The sequence below is a fragment of the Belonocnema kinseyi genome, chromosome 4, assembly GCF_010883055.1.
Source record: "Belonocnema kinseyi isolate 2016_QV_RU_SX_M_011 chromosome 4, B_treatae_v1, whole genome shotgun sequence".
NCBI lineage: Eukaryota > Metazoa > Arthropoda > Insecta > Hymenoptera > Cynipidae > Belonocnema > Belonocnema kinseyi.
In genome coordinates this window covers 675306-693494 of record NC_046660.1, presented here as the reverse complement: position 1 = coordinate 693494, position 18189 = coordinate 675306, and the positions used below count along the sequence as shown (strand labels likewise).

The following is an 18189-nucleotide window of genomic DNA, read 5'->3' as shown; positions in this document are numbered from 1 at the left end:
TTATCTAAACTTTTAAGTTCTTTTAGGAAAATTTCTTTACGAACTTTACACAAGAACCAATTATCTTCTCTTTTCTTCACTTATAATTAAAAAGTTTTAAAATACTCTAGTTTAAGATTGAACTTTATTTTCGTTTATTACGAAGACAGACTGACAGCTTTAAATTCTCACAAAACAGAAGAAATAAGGTGATTTTTTCCGAAAATAAGGGAATAATCGGGAAATAAATTATTTAAAATAAAATTAATTGTTTAACCAATGTTAAGTTTTTCACCAAATATTTGATAGAATAGTTAATAATAAGATAATAATAAAAGTTTTAATAATATAAAAGTTTAGGCTAGAAAGTCGAATATTTCAGAAACCAGTTTACTTTTAAAAAGATGAATTTTCAAGAAAAAAGTTAATTTTCAATTAGGATATAGGTGAATTTTTAACTAAACAGGCTAATTTTTTCTACATAAAGATTGAATCTTTTGACACGAAAATCTTAATAAAAAAACTATTAAATGAAAACCCAAATTTTAACGTTTTACCACATTGTTTAATTTTTATGCCGAAAAGATGAGTCTTTTGCACAAAAAAGCTGAATTTTCAATCCCAAAATATGAATTTACAATAAACAAGTTAATATTCAACCAAATAGTTCAATTTTCTATTAAATTCTGAAAGTGAAAATATTAAGTTTTAACAAAAAAATCAATTTCAAAAAGGCGAAAATTGATCAAGATAGTCGAATTTTGAACCGAAGTAATTTAATTTTTAACAAAATAGTGGAATTTTAAACCAAATAATCGAACTTTAAAACAAACACAAAAAAGATTATTTGTCTACCATGAAAAAGGATGAGTTTTATATAAAAAAATTTAATGACAAAAATAAAATGAAAAAAAAATGTTAATACATTTTTTATTCGATAAGAGCAATATACATTATTCAGAATAAAAAAAATTGAAAAAAAAATTATTTTGAAATTCACTAAAACAATAAAATTTTCTGCCAACAAAGGTCCTTTTTTTCACCAAAAAAGGTGACAATTTTAAGAAAGGAGAAGAATCTTGAAACCCAAAAGACGAATTTTTTTAACTAAACAATGAAATTTTGATCTCAAAAGTTAATTTTCAACCAAATTTTTTTAATTTATTTACTAAAATTGTTTAAGAGTACAACTAAAAGACGAGCATATTCTGCAAAACAGTCGAATTTTGAACCCGAATATATGAACTTTGATAAAAAAATAAATTTAAAGCCAACTGGTTTAATTTTCAACTAAGAAATGTCTACTTTTCAATTAAAGATATAAATGGTCAAAAGGAATTTAAATAATAATTTGATTATGATATTTAAAGTACTTGATAAATAAATTATTGATAATAAAATAGATAAATTATAATAATGCAAATTTTAACAATACTTTTAAAAAATTTTTAAAGTTTTTATTAAAATTTCAATAATAAATAATATTATTATTAATATTATTCTTCGAGGAAATTTTCCTGGATATCGAGACGATAAATAATTAATATGAATATGAAAAATGTAATAGTTAAATTTTCAATTAAAAAACTAATTTTCAAGCAAAAAACACAAATTTTCGTCAAAATATTTTATGCCTCAACCAAAAAAATTAATTTTCAGCCAAAGAGTTGCATTTTCAACAGAAAAGGTGAATTTTTTACCACAATAGTCGAATTTTCGACACATAAAGAAATAAATTTGCGACCAAATATTTGAATTCTCTATTAAAATAGTTTCATAATCTTCTCAAAAAAATCACTTTTTAGTCAAATAGTTGAATTTTAAACTACAAAACATCATCATTTCAATTAAAAATATCAATTCTCAATGAAAAATATTATTGTTAAGTTTTTAAATAAAAATATTAATTTTCAACCAGAAAAAAAATGTTTAACGAAATATTTAAATTTTGACTAGAAAATAAAAATCTTCAATGAACAATGTCATAATTCAATTTTCACTTAATAACAATAATTTTCAACAAAAAAGCACAAATTCTCAACAAACTAGTTCAATTTCCAACTAGAAAAGATCAACTTTTACATTAAAGATAAAAAAATAAAAAAATAAAAAAATAAATAAAAAAAAATAAAAAAAAAATAAAAAATAAAAAAATTTTAATTTCCAGCAATAAACAATAATTTACAAAAAATTTTTTTTTACAAACTAGTTAAATTTTTAACCAGAAAAAGAGTAATTTTTAAGAAAATAGTTGAATTTTTAACTATAAAATACAAATCTTCAACCAAAAGTGGAATAATCAAATTTTCAATCAATGAGAATAATTTTCAACTAAAAAAAAACACAAATCATTAACAAACTAGGTAAACTTTCAAACAAAGAAATTAATTTGCAGCTAAAATGATGAATCCTCGAGATGAAAATATTAATTTGAAAGAAAGTGATTCAATTTGAACCGAGTAGTTAAATTTTGAACAAAAGAGTTAAATTCTCAACAAAGAATAATATTTTAGTAAAAAAAGATATTGAACTTTTGAATTAAAGATATCAATTTTCAATAAACAATGGAACAGTTAAACTTTCAATTAAAAAATTAATTTTAAACAAAAAAAAGGGAGTTGAATGGTCAACCAAAACATAATTTTCAATCAAGAAAAATTAATTTTTTACTAAATTACTCAAATTTTTAACCTAATGAGAAAAATTTTTAACAAATGAATACAGTTTTTAAGCCACTGGTAGAATCTTTAACCAAATGGCATGAATTACAAAGCCACATAAAAAAAATCTTCTTCCGCGTCTGGATATCAGACCCTGTTCACTCTATGTTTTTGGGGTCGCTGAATCCGAATCTGACGTCAAAAAACCCTCAACACGTTATGGTTATGACATAACCTCAAAAACATCCTCAAATTGTTTTTCGAATATCTTTTCCCTGGTCTAGATCCTGAAAACAGACCATGTTATTATATGTTTGCGGTCCCTGAATCCGAATACTAGGTCCAAAAATCCCTGGAGGTAAGGGTTCTGACATAAGCTCAAAAAACCTCAGAATTTTTTGTTATTCCGCGGGTTAGAACATGTTTATTATATGTTTTTGAGGTCTTTGATTCTGAATCCGAGGTCCAAAAAACCCTAGCATGTTAGGTTTTTGACATAATCTAAAAAACTCATACAATTTTTTTCGAATATATTTTTGGGAGTCTAGATCCGGAAAACAGACCATGTTTATTATGTTTTTTGGGGTCGCTGATTCCGAACCCGAGATCCAAAAAAATCCCAGCATGTTAGGGTTTGGACATAACATAAAATCCTCAATAAAATTTTATCCGAGTATCTTTTTGCGGGTTTAGACCCGGAAAACAGACCATTTTTATTATATGTTTTTGGGGTCCAAAAAACCCTAGCATGTTTGGTTTTTGACATAATCTAAAAACCTCATAAAATTTTTTTCGAATATATTTTTGGGAGTCTAGACCCGGAAAACAGACCATGTTTATTATGTTTTTGGGGTCGTTGATTCCGAACCCAAGATCCAAAAAAAATCCCAGCATGTTAGGGTTTTGACGTAACATAAAATCCTCAATAAAATTTTATCCGAGTATCTTTTTGCGGGTTTAGACCCGGAAAACAGACCATTTTTATTATATGTTTTTGGGGTTGCTAGATCCTAATCCTTGATCCAAAAAACCCCAGCACGTCAGGGTTCTGGCATAACCTCAAAAAACCTCGTAAAATTTTTTTCTAATTTCTTTTTCCTGTTCTAGACCCGGAAAAACAATCTAAGTCGCTTTTCGGAGTCGCTGAATCCTAATCCAAGGTCCAAAAAACTCCAGAACGTCAGGGTTCTGACATAACCTCAAACAACCTCATAATTTTTTCTTATTCCGGGGGGTCAGACCATGTTTATTAAATTTTCTGGGGTTACTGGGTCTGAATCCGATGTCCAAAAAACCCCAGCATGTCAGGGTTTCGACATAACCTTCAAAATACCTCGAAATCTAACACAAAACACAAAGGTAATCACAAAACAAAGGTATGCAGGACCGTCGGTATTAGTGCTACCCAATGTACAGCGCGAGGAGGTTGCTCGATCGTATTTTTTACATCATATAATTCTTACAAGGGCTTTAGGCAAAACAATTTGAATTTGTGGAATGCTTGAAAATAATAAATGAATGACTAAATAAATGAATTGTATACACTTGACTTTCTGGGACTTTTTGGACCTCAGATTCGGATTCGGCGACCCCGAAAACATGTAATACAAATGGTCTGACCCCCCAAAATCAAAACCAAAATTATGAGTATTTTTGAGGTTCTATCAGAACCCTGACGTGCTGGGGGGTTTTGGACCTCGGATTCGGAATCAGCAACCCTAAAACATATAGTAAACATGGTCTAAGCTCCAGACTCGGACAAACATTTTTTTTTGGTTGGCTGTGTTATGAACCAAAAACATAAGAGTAGAACTTTCAACAAACAAAATTTTAACAAAAAAAAGTTAAATTTTTTTATTCGGTCATATTAATTAAGTTCGCACCTCGGCGAAAAAAATCAGAAAAAGGGAAAATTTCTTAAAAACATGAGAAAAAGAGCAGTCTTTGAAAAAGGGCAAAAGAGGGACATAGGAGAAAGAATGTGAAGTCTACTAATATAATTACAGTGAGACCCTTCAATAGCCCTCCCTTCTATAGCCCTTCCGAGAATTGACTCCGCACCGCAGGTGTGTGTAACAGGAGCTGCGCGGGGTGCACGGAGTCTGCAGTTCTCACTCAAGCGAGCATTCAGGCGTGAACAAACAAAAGCGGAAGTGGCTATAATGAGTAAGTTCCCACCCACGGTTAGCCCCAAAATCGGCGCTATAGAAGAGTTTAACTTTACTTTTTTAGTTCGATCAGAATTGTACGTACCTCATTGGCTTGAAAAGTGCCTGGGTGTGGTTCTCGTAGTCTATAATTAATTTGAGTTGTGTTCCACCCGTCTTCTCGTCTGTAAAATAATAATAGTTTTAAACATGATTAAAAGTGAACAATAAGGCGATTAGTTCTTTTTATTAAAGTGGTAAAAATAAATTTCTTCAATTAAAAGAAAATTAAAACATATTTTATCTTTTCAAAAAATTTATATTCAGGGGTTTCAAAAATTCGGGTTTTGAAATTTTGGTAATTATAGAAAAGCGGGGATCAAAAAATTTCGGTGATTTCAAATTTCCTCATTTTTCTGCTTTCATTAACTTTCAATTTTGGAATTATAAAATTTAGCTACTACACATTTTCAGTCATTATAGCTATTTTTAGTGATTTTTGATACACCCCTCCGTCTTGTGACATTTTTGTGACCCCCCCCCCCCACATTTCATTTAATACAAAAATTGCCTCACTTCGTATTTTTGAATGCGAAATATAAATAAAATGTTATATAAACCTCAGTCGAACAATTAATAATGAGTTAAAACTATTTAATATTAGTATGAGAATACTTTTTTATTAAATTTCCCATTTTAAATGAATTCTTATTTTTTCCATGGTTTTAAGAAACTTCTCCTCTTTCTCTTTTTTCTAATTCAATTAGAATTGAATTAATAGAAGAGATTTTAAAAAAATAACCAATTTTGTAAAAAAACCTAATTTTTTGTTCTTGAAAAGTCTACTACTATATTTTTGTTTCGAAATTTATCTGTTTTGGTTACTATTTTTATTTATTTACTATTTAGTTGAAAATTTAATTATTTTGTTCGAAATGCAATTATTTGGTTAAAAATGTTTTGGTCTAAAATTCAACTGCCTGGTTGTAAATTGAACTCCTTTGCTAACAATTAATTTTTTTGTGAATAATTTCACTATTTTGTTTGAAATTATTTTTTTTTTGGAAAAAAATTCATTTTTTGAACTGGAAATTTAACAATTGTATTTTACGTTTAAAATATATATTTTTTTAAATTCATGTATTTTGTTGAAAATTCGTCTTTTTTGTAGAAAATTAAACTTATTGTTTGAAAATTCACTTTTTGGTTGAAGATTTATCTCTTTGCTTGAAACTTGAAATATTTGGTTCAAAAATCGTTTCATTTTTAGTTCAAAATTAATTTATTCACTAAAATTTTAACCATTCCACTTTCAGTTGAAAATTGAACTTTTTTATTGAAAAATTCAATTATTTGTTCTTAAATTCATCTTTTTCAGATTAAAGTTTAAGTATTTGGTGAAAAATCAATGCATCTTGTTAACAATTAATTTTTTTGCACATGAAAAATTAATCTTCTTGGTTAAAAAATCAAATTTTTGGTTGAAAATTAAGCTCTCTGGTAGAACTTTAAACTCTTTTCTTGAAAATTCAGTTTATTCGTTACAAATTCATGTTTTTTGTATAAAATTGAACTATTTTGTTGAAAATTCGTTTAATTTTTTTAATAAATATGTAACTATACATTTTCGGTTAAAGAATTGATCTTTTTAGTGAGGAATTCAACTATTTGATTATAAATTCATCTTTTTCGGTGAAAATTTATTTCTATGTATGAAAATTTAACAATTTTGTTGTAAATTTTTTTTTCTTTGGATGAAAATTAATATCATCTTAGAATTTAACTATTCCATGCTATGCTGAAAATCCATCTTTTTAAACAACTACTTAATTCAAACTTTAACTAGTTTGGTAAAAATTAAATTATTTATTTGAAAATTTAACTATTTTGAAGAAAATTCATCTATTTTGATGAAAATTGATTTATTCTAGTAGAAAATTAATCTTGTTTATTGAAGAATCACACTTTCGGTAGAAAACTAAATTAGTTTGGTCAAGAATTACATTATTTATTTGAAAATTTAATTATTTCGTTGAAATTCCTTTTTTTTAAATTAAACTATTTTTTTGAAAATTCAATTATTTTGATGAAAACTGTTTCTTTGTTGTTAAAAATTAAATTTCTTTATCTGGAAATTTAACTTTTTCATTATTGCTTAAAAATGTTTCCCTTTACGTTGAAAATTTGTCTACTTGGGTAGACAAATTAATTTTCTTTGTTAAAAATTCACATTTTCGGTTAAAAATTAAACTAGTTTCATTAAAAATAAAAGTATTTATTTAAAAATTTAATTATTTTTGTAGAAATTAGATTTTTTGTTCAAAATTACATTTTCTTACTTAAAAATGTAGCTTTTTAATTTATGTTAAACAATGGTTACCTGTTAAGATGAAATTAAAAATATTTAGCAGAAAATCAATGTATTTTAATGAAAAATTATCTATTTAGATAGAAAATTTTATTTGTTTGTTAAAAATTAATTTTGTTTTGGTTGAGAGTTCAACTAAATTGCTAAGAATTATCATTTTTTCGTTGAATTCAAATGATTGGTATTTTTTAAAATTAGTTTATTAAAAATTTCATCATACCATTTTGGTTGCAAACTTATCTTTTTTCATTTAAAAATGCACGTACTTTGTTTACAACTTTTCTTTCCGTAAAAAAATAAACTTCTCGTCTAAAAATTCAATTAGTTTGTTGAAGGTTTAATTATATTTTCAAAGGTCATTTTGAATTAAAAATTGACTTCTTTTCATTTAAAATAAACTTTTTGGCCAAAAATATTACCTTTTCAGGTTCAAAATTTAAATGTCTTCTAAAAAAGTGTCTTTTTAGCTTGAAGATTAAAATATTTCGTTGAAAATGCAACCATTCCTTTGTTGTTGTTATTAGCATTGGCATTTAATGTTTTAGGTGCGCATTAAAAATTGTATTTCTTGATTAGGAAATTAGCACGTAATATGTGGAGGCCAACTTAATTGTTCAAATTATTAACCCTTTTTCATTTATTTTTCAAATTTTTTTTTCTAGCTGCGTTCAGGATTTTTTATCTAAAATGTTCCCAAGTTTGAATAATTATGGGAAAAATCGCATAATAAAATTCAGCACCTAAATTATTATTATTATTATAATTATTAAGATTATTATTAACAGTTGAAGCATTAACGGTTCAAAGTTCGCGGGTTCAGTACACGGTTCACAATTACCGTTTTCCTAAGCGTGGAGCTACGCTAGGGAGATGCACTTCGTAAATTCTATTTACTAGGTTCGTTCTCATCGGACAAACTGTATCTTGCCTAGCGTCATTATAAATTATATTTCAAGTACATGCCAGACATATTTAATTATTAAGTGCTTAGAAACGACCATCTTTGTGTTAAGGAACATGATGAAGGTCTTAGAGAGGGTTGGCGTTAATTTTCAATTCTTGACGTAGCGTTGCTGCTAATTATTAGTTGCGGTTCTGGAAACCTAAGTAAAACCAGACAATCACCTCACGATCGCTTTTGACATTCGATACTAATTCGAATTATATATCAAGTATTGCACATACTATATTCTAAATAATCTGTAAGAATGCTTTTATATCGCCTTAGTTAGCCCAGTCAAATCAATCAAAAAAGGGTAATTTGCAGGAACAATTATCCAGAAGTTTTTGGTTGAATCTGAACCATCAATTTAGATTATTAATTTTTTCAAACAGTAAAAGAAATTATTTTTAAAAATTTAGTGAGTATATAAAAAAAAAGATATTTGTAGCCAGGCAATTGGTGGAATCAAGTAATTGTTTCATTTTGGATCCGCCATTTTGAATTTCTGAATTTTGAACACGGATTCGTCATCAGCGACCTAAAAACCCCTTTAATACTCACTTTCATTTAAATTACGCAACTTTTGGTATTTTGATCTGCCATATTGGATGCTCTCACCATATATTTCTCTATGTACATTACCCCTCTCCATTCCCCTCACTTCCCCTAGTTACGCTCTCTTCACTTCCCCTACTTATCCTTGCCTCATTTCCTATGGCTTGTCCTACTTCCCCTATCCTCATTTCATCTTACGTCCTCTACTTCCGCTTCTTTTCTTTTCCATTATCTCCACTCCTTAATTTACCCTACTTAACTTTCTTTATTTCCCCTGACTCTCTCTATCCATAGCATTTTCTTCCACTCCTCTCACTTCGTATACTTCCCTTCTCCTTATTTTCCAATTCTCATAATTCACTCACTCTCATTTTTCTCTCACATCCCTATCTCTCCTTCCTCTAATTCCCCTACCCCCCTCTCTCGACATTTCTGCTACTTAACTTCCTTCATTTCATTTCACTTCCCCTAAGTAGACTCCCACCACTTCCTCCCCCTAATGTTCCTCCCCCCCCCCTTCACTCACTTACTCTCACTTCTCCCTGTCACTTATCTTACTTCTCCTACAATCATTTCCTGTCTTATCCCCTGCTTCCGCTTCCTTCATCACCCAATAATTCCCCTACCTAATTTACCCTACTTACCTTCCTTTATTCCTCTATCCCTATAATTTCCTTTCACTTTCTCTAGTTCTGTTCCCCTGACTTCCCCTTTTTGACCTCTCCACATTTACCACCACTTTTCCAATATCCCCTATCCTCATTTTAACTTACACCCACTAATTCTTCTTTCTTTAATTCCCCCTACTTCCTCTCTCCTCATTTTCCACCACTTCTCCAACATCACTATCCTTATTTTAACTCACATCCCCTAATTTTCCTTCCTTTAGTTTCCCCTACTTCCCCTCTTGTCATTTCCTCTATTTACATTCCTTTATTTCTCTTCATCTTCCCTGTTACTATCCCCTTACTTCCCCTACTTATCCTCCCCTCATTTGCCACCACTTGTCCTACTTACCCTACCCTTATTTCCCATCACGTCCTCTACTTCTCCTTCCTTTATTTGCCTCTACTATTTGCTACAAAATTAAACTTTTTTGTAGAAAATTCATCTTTTTCATTCGAAAACTAATGATCCTAATTGAAAATGTAACTATTTCATTTTTGGAAGAAAATTTCTCCTTTTTAATTTAAAAATTTAACTATTTAGTTGAAAATTTTAATAAAGGTAAAACTAAACTAAAAATTAATAGAATCAAATTTGGTTTAACATCATATCTATTGATCAAAACTATTTAATGGGAAATTTATTCAATTTGTCAACAAAAATTTACTCTTTGATCAAAAATTGACCTTCTTGGTAGAAAATTCAATTATATAGTTAAAAAGGTATATATTTTGTTTAAAAAATGTTCTTTTTTGGTATAAAATTAATCATCTTGGTTAAAGATTCCACTATTCATCTTTATGCTAGGAAATTCGACAATTAAATAAAAATATTTTTCTTGACAGAACATTATTTTTATTAACAATCAAACTATTTTCTTGAAAATTTATCTCTTTCTGAAGAAATTTCCTTTCTGTGGTTAAAAATGCAAATTTTTGGTTTAGAATTAATTACTTTTTGGTTAATAATTACTTAACTCTTTTAATGAAAATTCAAATTTTTGCGTTAATAATTCCACTGTTTTACAGAAAATTAGCCTTTTTTTTTACCTTTTTGGCTCGAAAATTAACAATTTGGTTGTAAATATTTGCATTTTGTTGAAAGTTGAACTACATTTTAAAAGTTCTTCTTTTTTGTTAAAGATTGATCATTTTAGTTGAAAATTCGTTTTTCTTTAATTTCAAAATTAATGTTTTTAACTTAAAATTGAACCATTTTGTCGAAAATTCAACCCTTTTATAGAAAATTCGTCTCCTTTGCTTGAAAATTAAATAATTTGGTAAGCGATTCAACTATTCAGTACAAAATTAAACTGTTTTGTAGAAAATTAAAAAAAATTGTAGAAACGATAAAAATTTTAAATAAAAATTAATGAAATAAAATGTGGACTAACATTATATTCATTCTTCAAATTATTTAATTAAAAATTTATTTAATTCGTAAAAAATTATATTTTTGGGAAGAAAATTAATCTTCTTGGTTGAGAATTCAACTATTCATTTACAAATGCTTGTATGATTTTTTAATGAATTTTTGATAGTTAAAAATAACCGTTTTTTATTCTAAATTAAATACTTTTTGATAAAATATTAAATATTAGATCGAAAGTCGAATAACTTTCTTAAAAGTCGATTGTTTTTGGTAGAAGATTAATAATTCTGGTGCGAAGTAATTTTTCTCTTGGTTTAAAATTTTTTTCCACTTTTTCGAGTTAAAAATTTCGCTGTTTTGTAAAAAAATTAGGCTTTTTGTCTCGAAAAATCAACAGTTTGGTCGCAAAAATTATTCCATTTTGTTCAAAATTAGTTTTTCTGTTTGGAAATTAAACCCCTTGGTTGACAGTTAACAACTTGTTTAATAGTTCTTTATTTGGTTGGCTTCAAAATGAAGTAACTTGGTATTAAATTCAACTATTTGGTATATAATGAAATTAATTTTTTAATGAAAAATTATTTCTCCCTAATGAAAATTGAATTATTCCATTTTTGGGTAAAAATGGCTCTTTTTTAGTTTCAAAAATAAACTATTTACTTCAGAAATTAGAAAACAAAAAAAACATATGGTAAAAATTAATCTAATAAAATTTGGTCTAACATCATGTCCATTGTTTAAACTATTTAGATAAAAATGTAAAAAATCAAAATGCTTATTATTGTTCAAAATTCACTTTTTCTGGTAAAAAATTAACTTTCTTGACCAAAAATTAATTTTTTCGATTGAAAATTAATCTGTTTTATTTGAGGGTTTAAGCTTGTTTTTATTCGTTTTCGATAGTAGAATTCAACTGTTTTTTTATTTTAAATTCAAATTTTTCAGTCGCAATATAAACTATTACATTTTTTGTTGCAAATTCATTTATTTATGATAAAAATTCCTTTTGGTAAAATTGATTTTTTAAACTGTATTTTAACTATTTTGTGAAACTTTTAACTGATTGGTTGTATATTAAGTTTTCTGTTGAAAATTTATATTCTTGGGTTGAAAATTTAACTGTTTTATAAAATATTCTTCTAATAGGCTTGAACATTAAGTTAGTTGGTACAAAATTGAACTATTTTGTATAAAATTAAACTTTTTTGTAGAAAGTTTGTTTTTTTCACAGAAAATTATTTTTCCTCAATGAAAATTTAAACTACTTTTTAGAAATAAAAGTGCTCTTTTTTAGTTTAAACATTCAAATATTTAGTTAAAAATGTTTAGAAACGAGAAAATATAAACCTAAAATTAGTTGAATGAAATTTCTAATAAGATCATGTGATATTTTTTGGTAGAAAATTAATCTTCTTGGTAAAAAATTCCACTGTTTGATCAAAAACGTACATATTTTGTTTAAAATTCTTATTTTCTGCTAAATAATTAAACTTCTTATGGTTGAAAAATAAATTATTCGGTTAAAAATTTATATATTTTGTTGAAGATTCCTCTTTTTTGTTACAAAATTAATCTTTTTATATAAAAATTCATCTTTGTGGTAGAAAATTTAACTATTTGGTTGAAAATTCAACATCTTGGATAAATTTTTTTTTATCTATTAACTGTAAAATCTTTCTCGATTGAAAATTTGTCTTTCTAATTTGAAAATTCAACCCATTTGTAGTAAATTAGTCTTTTTGTTTCGAAATTTAATCTTTTTTGTCTAATATGCAACTATTTATTGATTAAATTAAAAATGAAAAAAAAAACTAGTCTAAAAATATTTTTAATAATATTTTAATAATATTTTTAATAATAAAATACTTAACTAGAATCATTTAAAAAAAGTTTAAACTAAAATTTCTTGACATAAAAAATATGTGTTGTAATGAGTCTTTTTTTAAACTTACGTAACTTTTTTTAAATTGTTTTTTATTTAGAGCTTATTTTTGTAAATATAAGTTAGAAAATGGTGTTTAAAGATCCACATTGATTCTCTGCGGTGCCAGGAATTAGCACACGTTTCGTCACGAATTGCATGAGAAATTTAATAAAAGTGCACGTACAAGCTAAGGCTTACCATCCATTATTTTTGCGAGGCGAAAAATTCTTAGCACGAGTCACGCGCTCCTAGCTTTAGTGAAAATTTATGACACGCTCGCCGTCATTTTTGCAAAAAATCGCTTTATCGGAAAAATCGTTTGAGTCATATCAGTGGGCAATTTAATAAATCTAATCAGTAATTTACTTTAAACTAGACTCGATACGTGCAAATTAAAAAGTTTTGGAAAGAATTTTGGATTCAAATTTTGGATAAGATTTTGGTTTTAGCTTTTGGCACCTAAATTACAAGTAAAAGAATATGATTGAGGGGCCAACTACAACTGGTCTTCACCTAGTTGTCATTCTCATGTGTTCAATTTAAAATGATTTGAATTCCTAACATTAGAAGTAAGAGTATTTAATTTTTAACAAAATAGATGAATTTTTAACCAAATATTTGAATTTTCAATCAAAAAAGATTAATTTTCTACCAAACAGTTAAAAAAGTCAGTTTTCAAAAAAAGCTTTGAACAAGCAAGTTAGAGTTGCAACTAAAGGGATGGATCTTCAACAAAAATTAATTTTTTTACTAAGTAGTCCAACTTTGAACAAAGTTCTCAAATTAAAAACCAAAGAAGGTTACAAAATGAATACAAAAATATTTTAATTGAAATTTTAACCTAAAAAGATTTAAATTCTAAATAAAAATAAGTTTAATTCAATCAAAGAAGTTAATTTTGAATAAAGCATTTAAACTTTCAACCAAGCAAATAAGTTTCTAAACAGGAGCGCTGGATTTTTAACAATATTTTTAATCCTCAACCAAAAAAAAAAAATTAATTCTTCAGCGAAAAAAAATTAAATTATTACAATTTTCTACAACAAATTTGAATTTAAAACAATACATTTAAAAAAAAGAAAGAAGATGTGTCACCAAGTAGTTCAATTTTCAATCTGCAAATACGAATTTTCAACAAAAAAGTTTAATTTTCTACCCCAGAATGTGAATATTCACAAAAATTCATTTTAAACAATAATGTTCAACAAAATGGTTAGATTAAAAAAAAATTGGAATTATAAATAAGAAATATTAGAATTTGATTTATTCCAAAAAAAGTTAATTTTAAAACCAAACGTCGAACTTTCTACAAAATACTTGAATTTAAAGGAAGTTAATTTTCAACAAAATATTTGAATTTCTAACGAAAAAGATGAAATTTCTGCCAAAAGAAATGCATTTTGAGATCAAAAAGCCGAATTTTCAACGAAAAACTTGATAAATTTGCAATAAAAAAAACTTGTCCAGTCAAGAAAGAAAAAACATTTTAACTAAATTGTTAAATTTCTAAGCCAAAAAGACGATTTTTAACTAAATAATTTAATTGTTAATCCTGAAATATGAATTTTCAACCAAACAGATTAATTATTAACAAAACGGATAAATTCGCAACCAAATAATTTTAAATTAAAAAATAACATATTTCAAGAAAAAAGTTGATTCTGAACCAAATGAATACATTGGGTTGAAAAATAGTTAAACTCCGGAAAAAAATAAAAACAAACCAATTTTTAACACAACAACTGAATTTTCAAGAAAAAAACGGGATTTTCCACCAAACAGTTGAATGTCAACAGTAGATTAATTGAACAAGGAAAACAAAGTTTCAAGAAATTAAATAAATTTTCAAGTAATTAGCCAAATTTTCAGGTATAATGGAAAAATGTTCAAGAGAAAATGGAATAGGTTATATTTCATTTTCAATAATAAATTTTCAACCAAATAGTTAAATTTCTAAGCAAAAAGATTAAGTTTTTGAAAAAAGAGATAAGTTTAAAAAAAGGCGAAATTTCGTTGAAAAAATCGAGTTTTCAACCAAGGAAAGGTTTTGCTGTCAAGAATTAAACAAAATTTTAACCAAACAATTGAATTTAAACTCGGCAAATATAAATTTTCAAAATAAAAGTTGACCTTTAACAAAATAATTAAACTTTACAGTAAAATAGTAGAACTTTAAAGAAAAAAGTCAAAATTTCTACAAATGAGATGAATTGTCAAAAACATAAATTTACTATCAAAAAAGATAAAGTTTTAACAAAATACATAAACTTTTAAATAAATAGTTCATTTTTCAGCTAAAAATGACAAATTATTAACAAAAAATGGAATAGGTGAATTTTCAGTTTCAAAATGGTTCTTTTTTAACCCGATTGTTAAATTTGCAATCAAAAATATGAAATTTCTGCCAAAAGAAAGAAATCTGCAAACCAAAAAGGCGAATTTTCGACGAAAAAGGTCGATTTTTGAGCATTAAAAGTTTTCCATTCAAGAAAGAAAAAATTTTTAATCAAATAATAGATGTAATGCTTTCAGGATTATTCATTTTGATAAAAAGAGATATTTCGGGTTCCAATCATGTAAAAAACTAAGAATTCAATCTAATTCAGTCAGATTGTTGATTTATCAAGCAACAACAAAATTTGAACCAAATACATGAATTTTCAACAAAAAGGTCTATTCTGAATCAAATAGTTGAACTTTTTACCATAATATTTAAATTTTCGATACAAAAATACTAATTTTCATAAAATAATTTTCCAATAAGGTGGATTTTCAACAAAATAATAAATTCTCAACCAAGTAGTTAAATTATTAACCTATTTTGATCCGAAAAAGATAATACAGTGAGAGTTTTGAGATGGTAAATATTCTTTTGATTTAATGTCTGGGTAACAACAATGGTATTCAAAAGATGAACTAGCAATCAAAAACATTTGAGTGTCAACTAAAAATAGTAGGATTTTTATTATTGGGTACTTTTAATTCAATTAGATTTAAATGAAAAACAAAAAAAAAGTTGTCGCACTACTCAGAATTTACCCTCGGAAAAAAGTTTGATTCAACCAAAATTTCGTTGAATCAACCAAATATGCATTGTTATATGATCAACTAAAGTTTTGGTTGATTCAGTCAAAGGTTTTTTGATGCAACTAACTTTTTAGTTGTTTCTACCAAATCTTTTGCCGAATGTCTACCTTCAAACCCGATTATCGAAAAACCGGCCGGCTTGTGGAGGTACTTTTCTGCAGTTTTCCTCTCCCCTGGCCAAACGTCCAGGCCAATGCTCATTAATTCCACATGGATTGAGATATCGTGTTTAGAGTTTGAAAAGTTAAATAAAAAGTACTAAGGAACACTTGTGTACATCTAAATGTTTATAAATCGTCTAAAGATGATTAAAAATAAATATAAACAATAAAATTTGCAAATTCTTTGCAAATAAACAAAAAAATATCTACACACACGTAACCTGTCATTATTTTTGGAGAATTTTTAGCAATTTCTAGCGGAGAAAAAAATAAACTTTTAACGTCGATAAAGTAGAGATCACGTGTCATATATTTCCTATATTCGAAAGTTTAAAAGCGATAGCGTTTCGCCATAGTGAACGCCAAAAAAAATTCATAACCGATTTTTTTCACGTGATTTGCAAAATGCTACAACTTTAGTGGTAATCTCATATTTAATTAATTTATAAATAAAATTTTTTCGAAATTGTAAACATATTGACGTATAAAAACTTTATTTAGTGCTTATTATTTAATCTTTCAAATTATAAACACGATATCTCAATTCGTGTGGATGTAGCGAGTAAAAAAAAAATGAAAATAATTTTACACATTTATTTTTTACTCGGATAATTGGGACGACTGAAAAATCCTGAAAAATAAAATTTCCGAAACAGTAAAATTCCCGAATTAGAAAATTCCCGAATAATCAAATTAGCGAATAATAAAATTGCCGAAACATAAAAATACCGCTTTGGAAAATTCCCAAATAATAAAATACACGAATAATAAAATTACCGGAAAATAAAAATACCGAATTGGAAAATTGCCGAAAAATAAAATTCGCCAATAATAAAAGTGCCGAAAAATAAAAATAACAAATTGGAAAATTCCCGAATAATAAAATTCTCGAATAATAAAATTTTAGAATTATAAAATTCCCGAACTGGGATATTTCCGAATAATAAAATTTACGACAGTTTATAATATTACGGAATTGGGAAATTCCCGAATATTAAAGTTCCCGACAGTTTATAATATTACCGAATTGGAAAATTCTCGACAGAAAATTGCCGATTTATAAAATATACGAATTGTAAAATTCCCGAATTTTAACAATTAGAATTTTTTATAAATATATTTTATTGATTACAAATACAACAATAAAATATTAGTTTCAAAAATTATTTTTAACATTTAAATTTTGAAGCTTATTTTTTGAATTAAAAATAGCAAAAATTTCAAATAAAATATTTCTAGGTAACGCATGTTTTTTTAATGTTCACAGTAATTGAAAAAATACAAAAAGCGTTCGCAAAAATAATATTTAAAATAACTCACGGTCGTGAGATGTGGTTGTAGCTGAAATTTTAGCGCGATTTCGCTGGGAGCGGGTGTAATTTTCCAGATTAGCACCCACTCCCGGCGAAATCCTGCGGTTTTCCTTATGAAAAATTTTTAATTATATATATATGTATAAATTTATATTTCGAGTCTGTTTAAAAAACGTCATAAGGTACGTAGAAAATTTAACGAGAATTTTTTTCCAAGCGTACGTTTTCAAAAATAAGGAAGGCGATATAAAAATGTAATTCTACATTGGAAAAAAAAATAATGACTCACATTTTGACGCTTTTTCTGAAAATGTGCATAGAATTTGAAAAAATACAAAACGCGTAAGCAAAAATTGAATTTTAAATTAATATATACATATTCGGTTCAGTTTTGATTCCTCTAGAATCAAACCTAAGGGCCTATGACAAAGCCAACGAACGCGTCCTCGGGTTGCGGATAGAGGGTCCCTGTACCAAGGGTTTCTGCTGAATATGGTTACAAAAATAAATAGGCAGTCGCGGACAATTGTCCAGGGGTGGTCCCGAAGGAATTAACCCCCAAGCGGAGGTGTGAAAACCGTGCCGAAAGCTGAATGGCACCTGGGTGAGGTGTCTAGAACGGTGACTCTGGGATACCGGGCGACCTCTCAGAGTAAAGAGCCTTATCCTTGCATGCGGGGCTCTACGAGGATGGACGAAACCCTTTCCCTAGCTTCTCGTGGGAACAACAATGACAAGACCAAACATAGTTGTAGTAAGTGCGGTTCAAAACAACAGTACGCGCAGGGCTCACGACAATGGGTCGGCCAACAATGCCGACCAATCTAGAGCTGGGGGAGCCAATGAAAATGGATTCAGTGCGATGGATCGGCGGGATCTAGTGACCTTTGGGTGGACGGAGCAACTGAATCAAGACTTGCTAGACTGCTACGATGCGAGTGTGGCCCGTGAACGGGATTACATGGCACGGCTGCATGCTCTGTGGTGCGAGAAACACCCTGAGCTATCGCACTTT

At 27.5% G+C, this 18189-nt stretch overlaps 1 protein-coding gene across 1 annotated transcript in view; it reads right to left on the bottom strand.

Annotated features, from left to right (window-relative positions):
* LOC117171647 (extracellular serine/threonine protein CG31145) overlaps positions 1 to 18189 on the bottom strand; it is a 246669-nt gene that overhangs the window by 68808 nt on the left and 159672 nt on the right. Inside the window, exon 3 of the mRNA XM_033359143.1 lies at positions 4893 to 4971. Within this exon, the coding sequence (XP_033215034.1) occupies positions 4893 to 4971 (79 nt within the window). The remainder of the gene's footprint in view (positions 1 to 4892; positions 4972 to 18189) is intronic.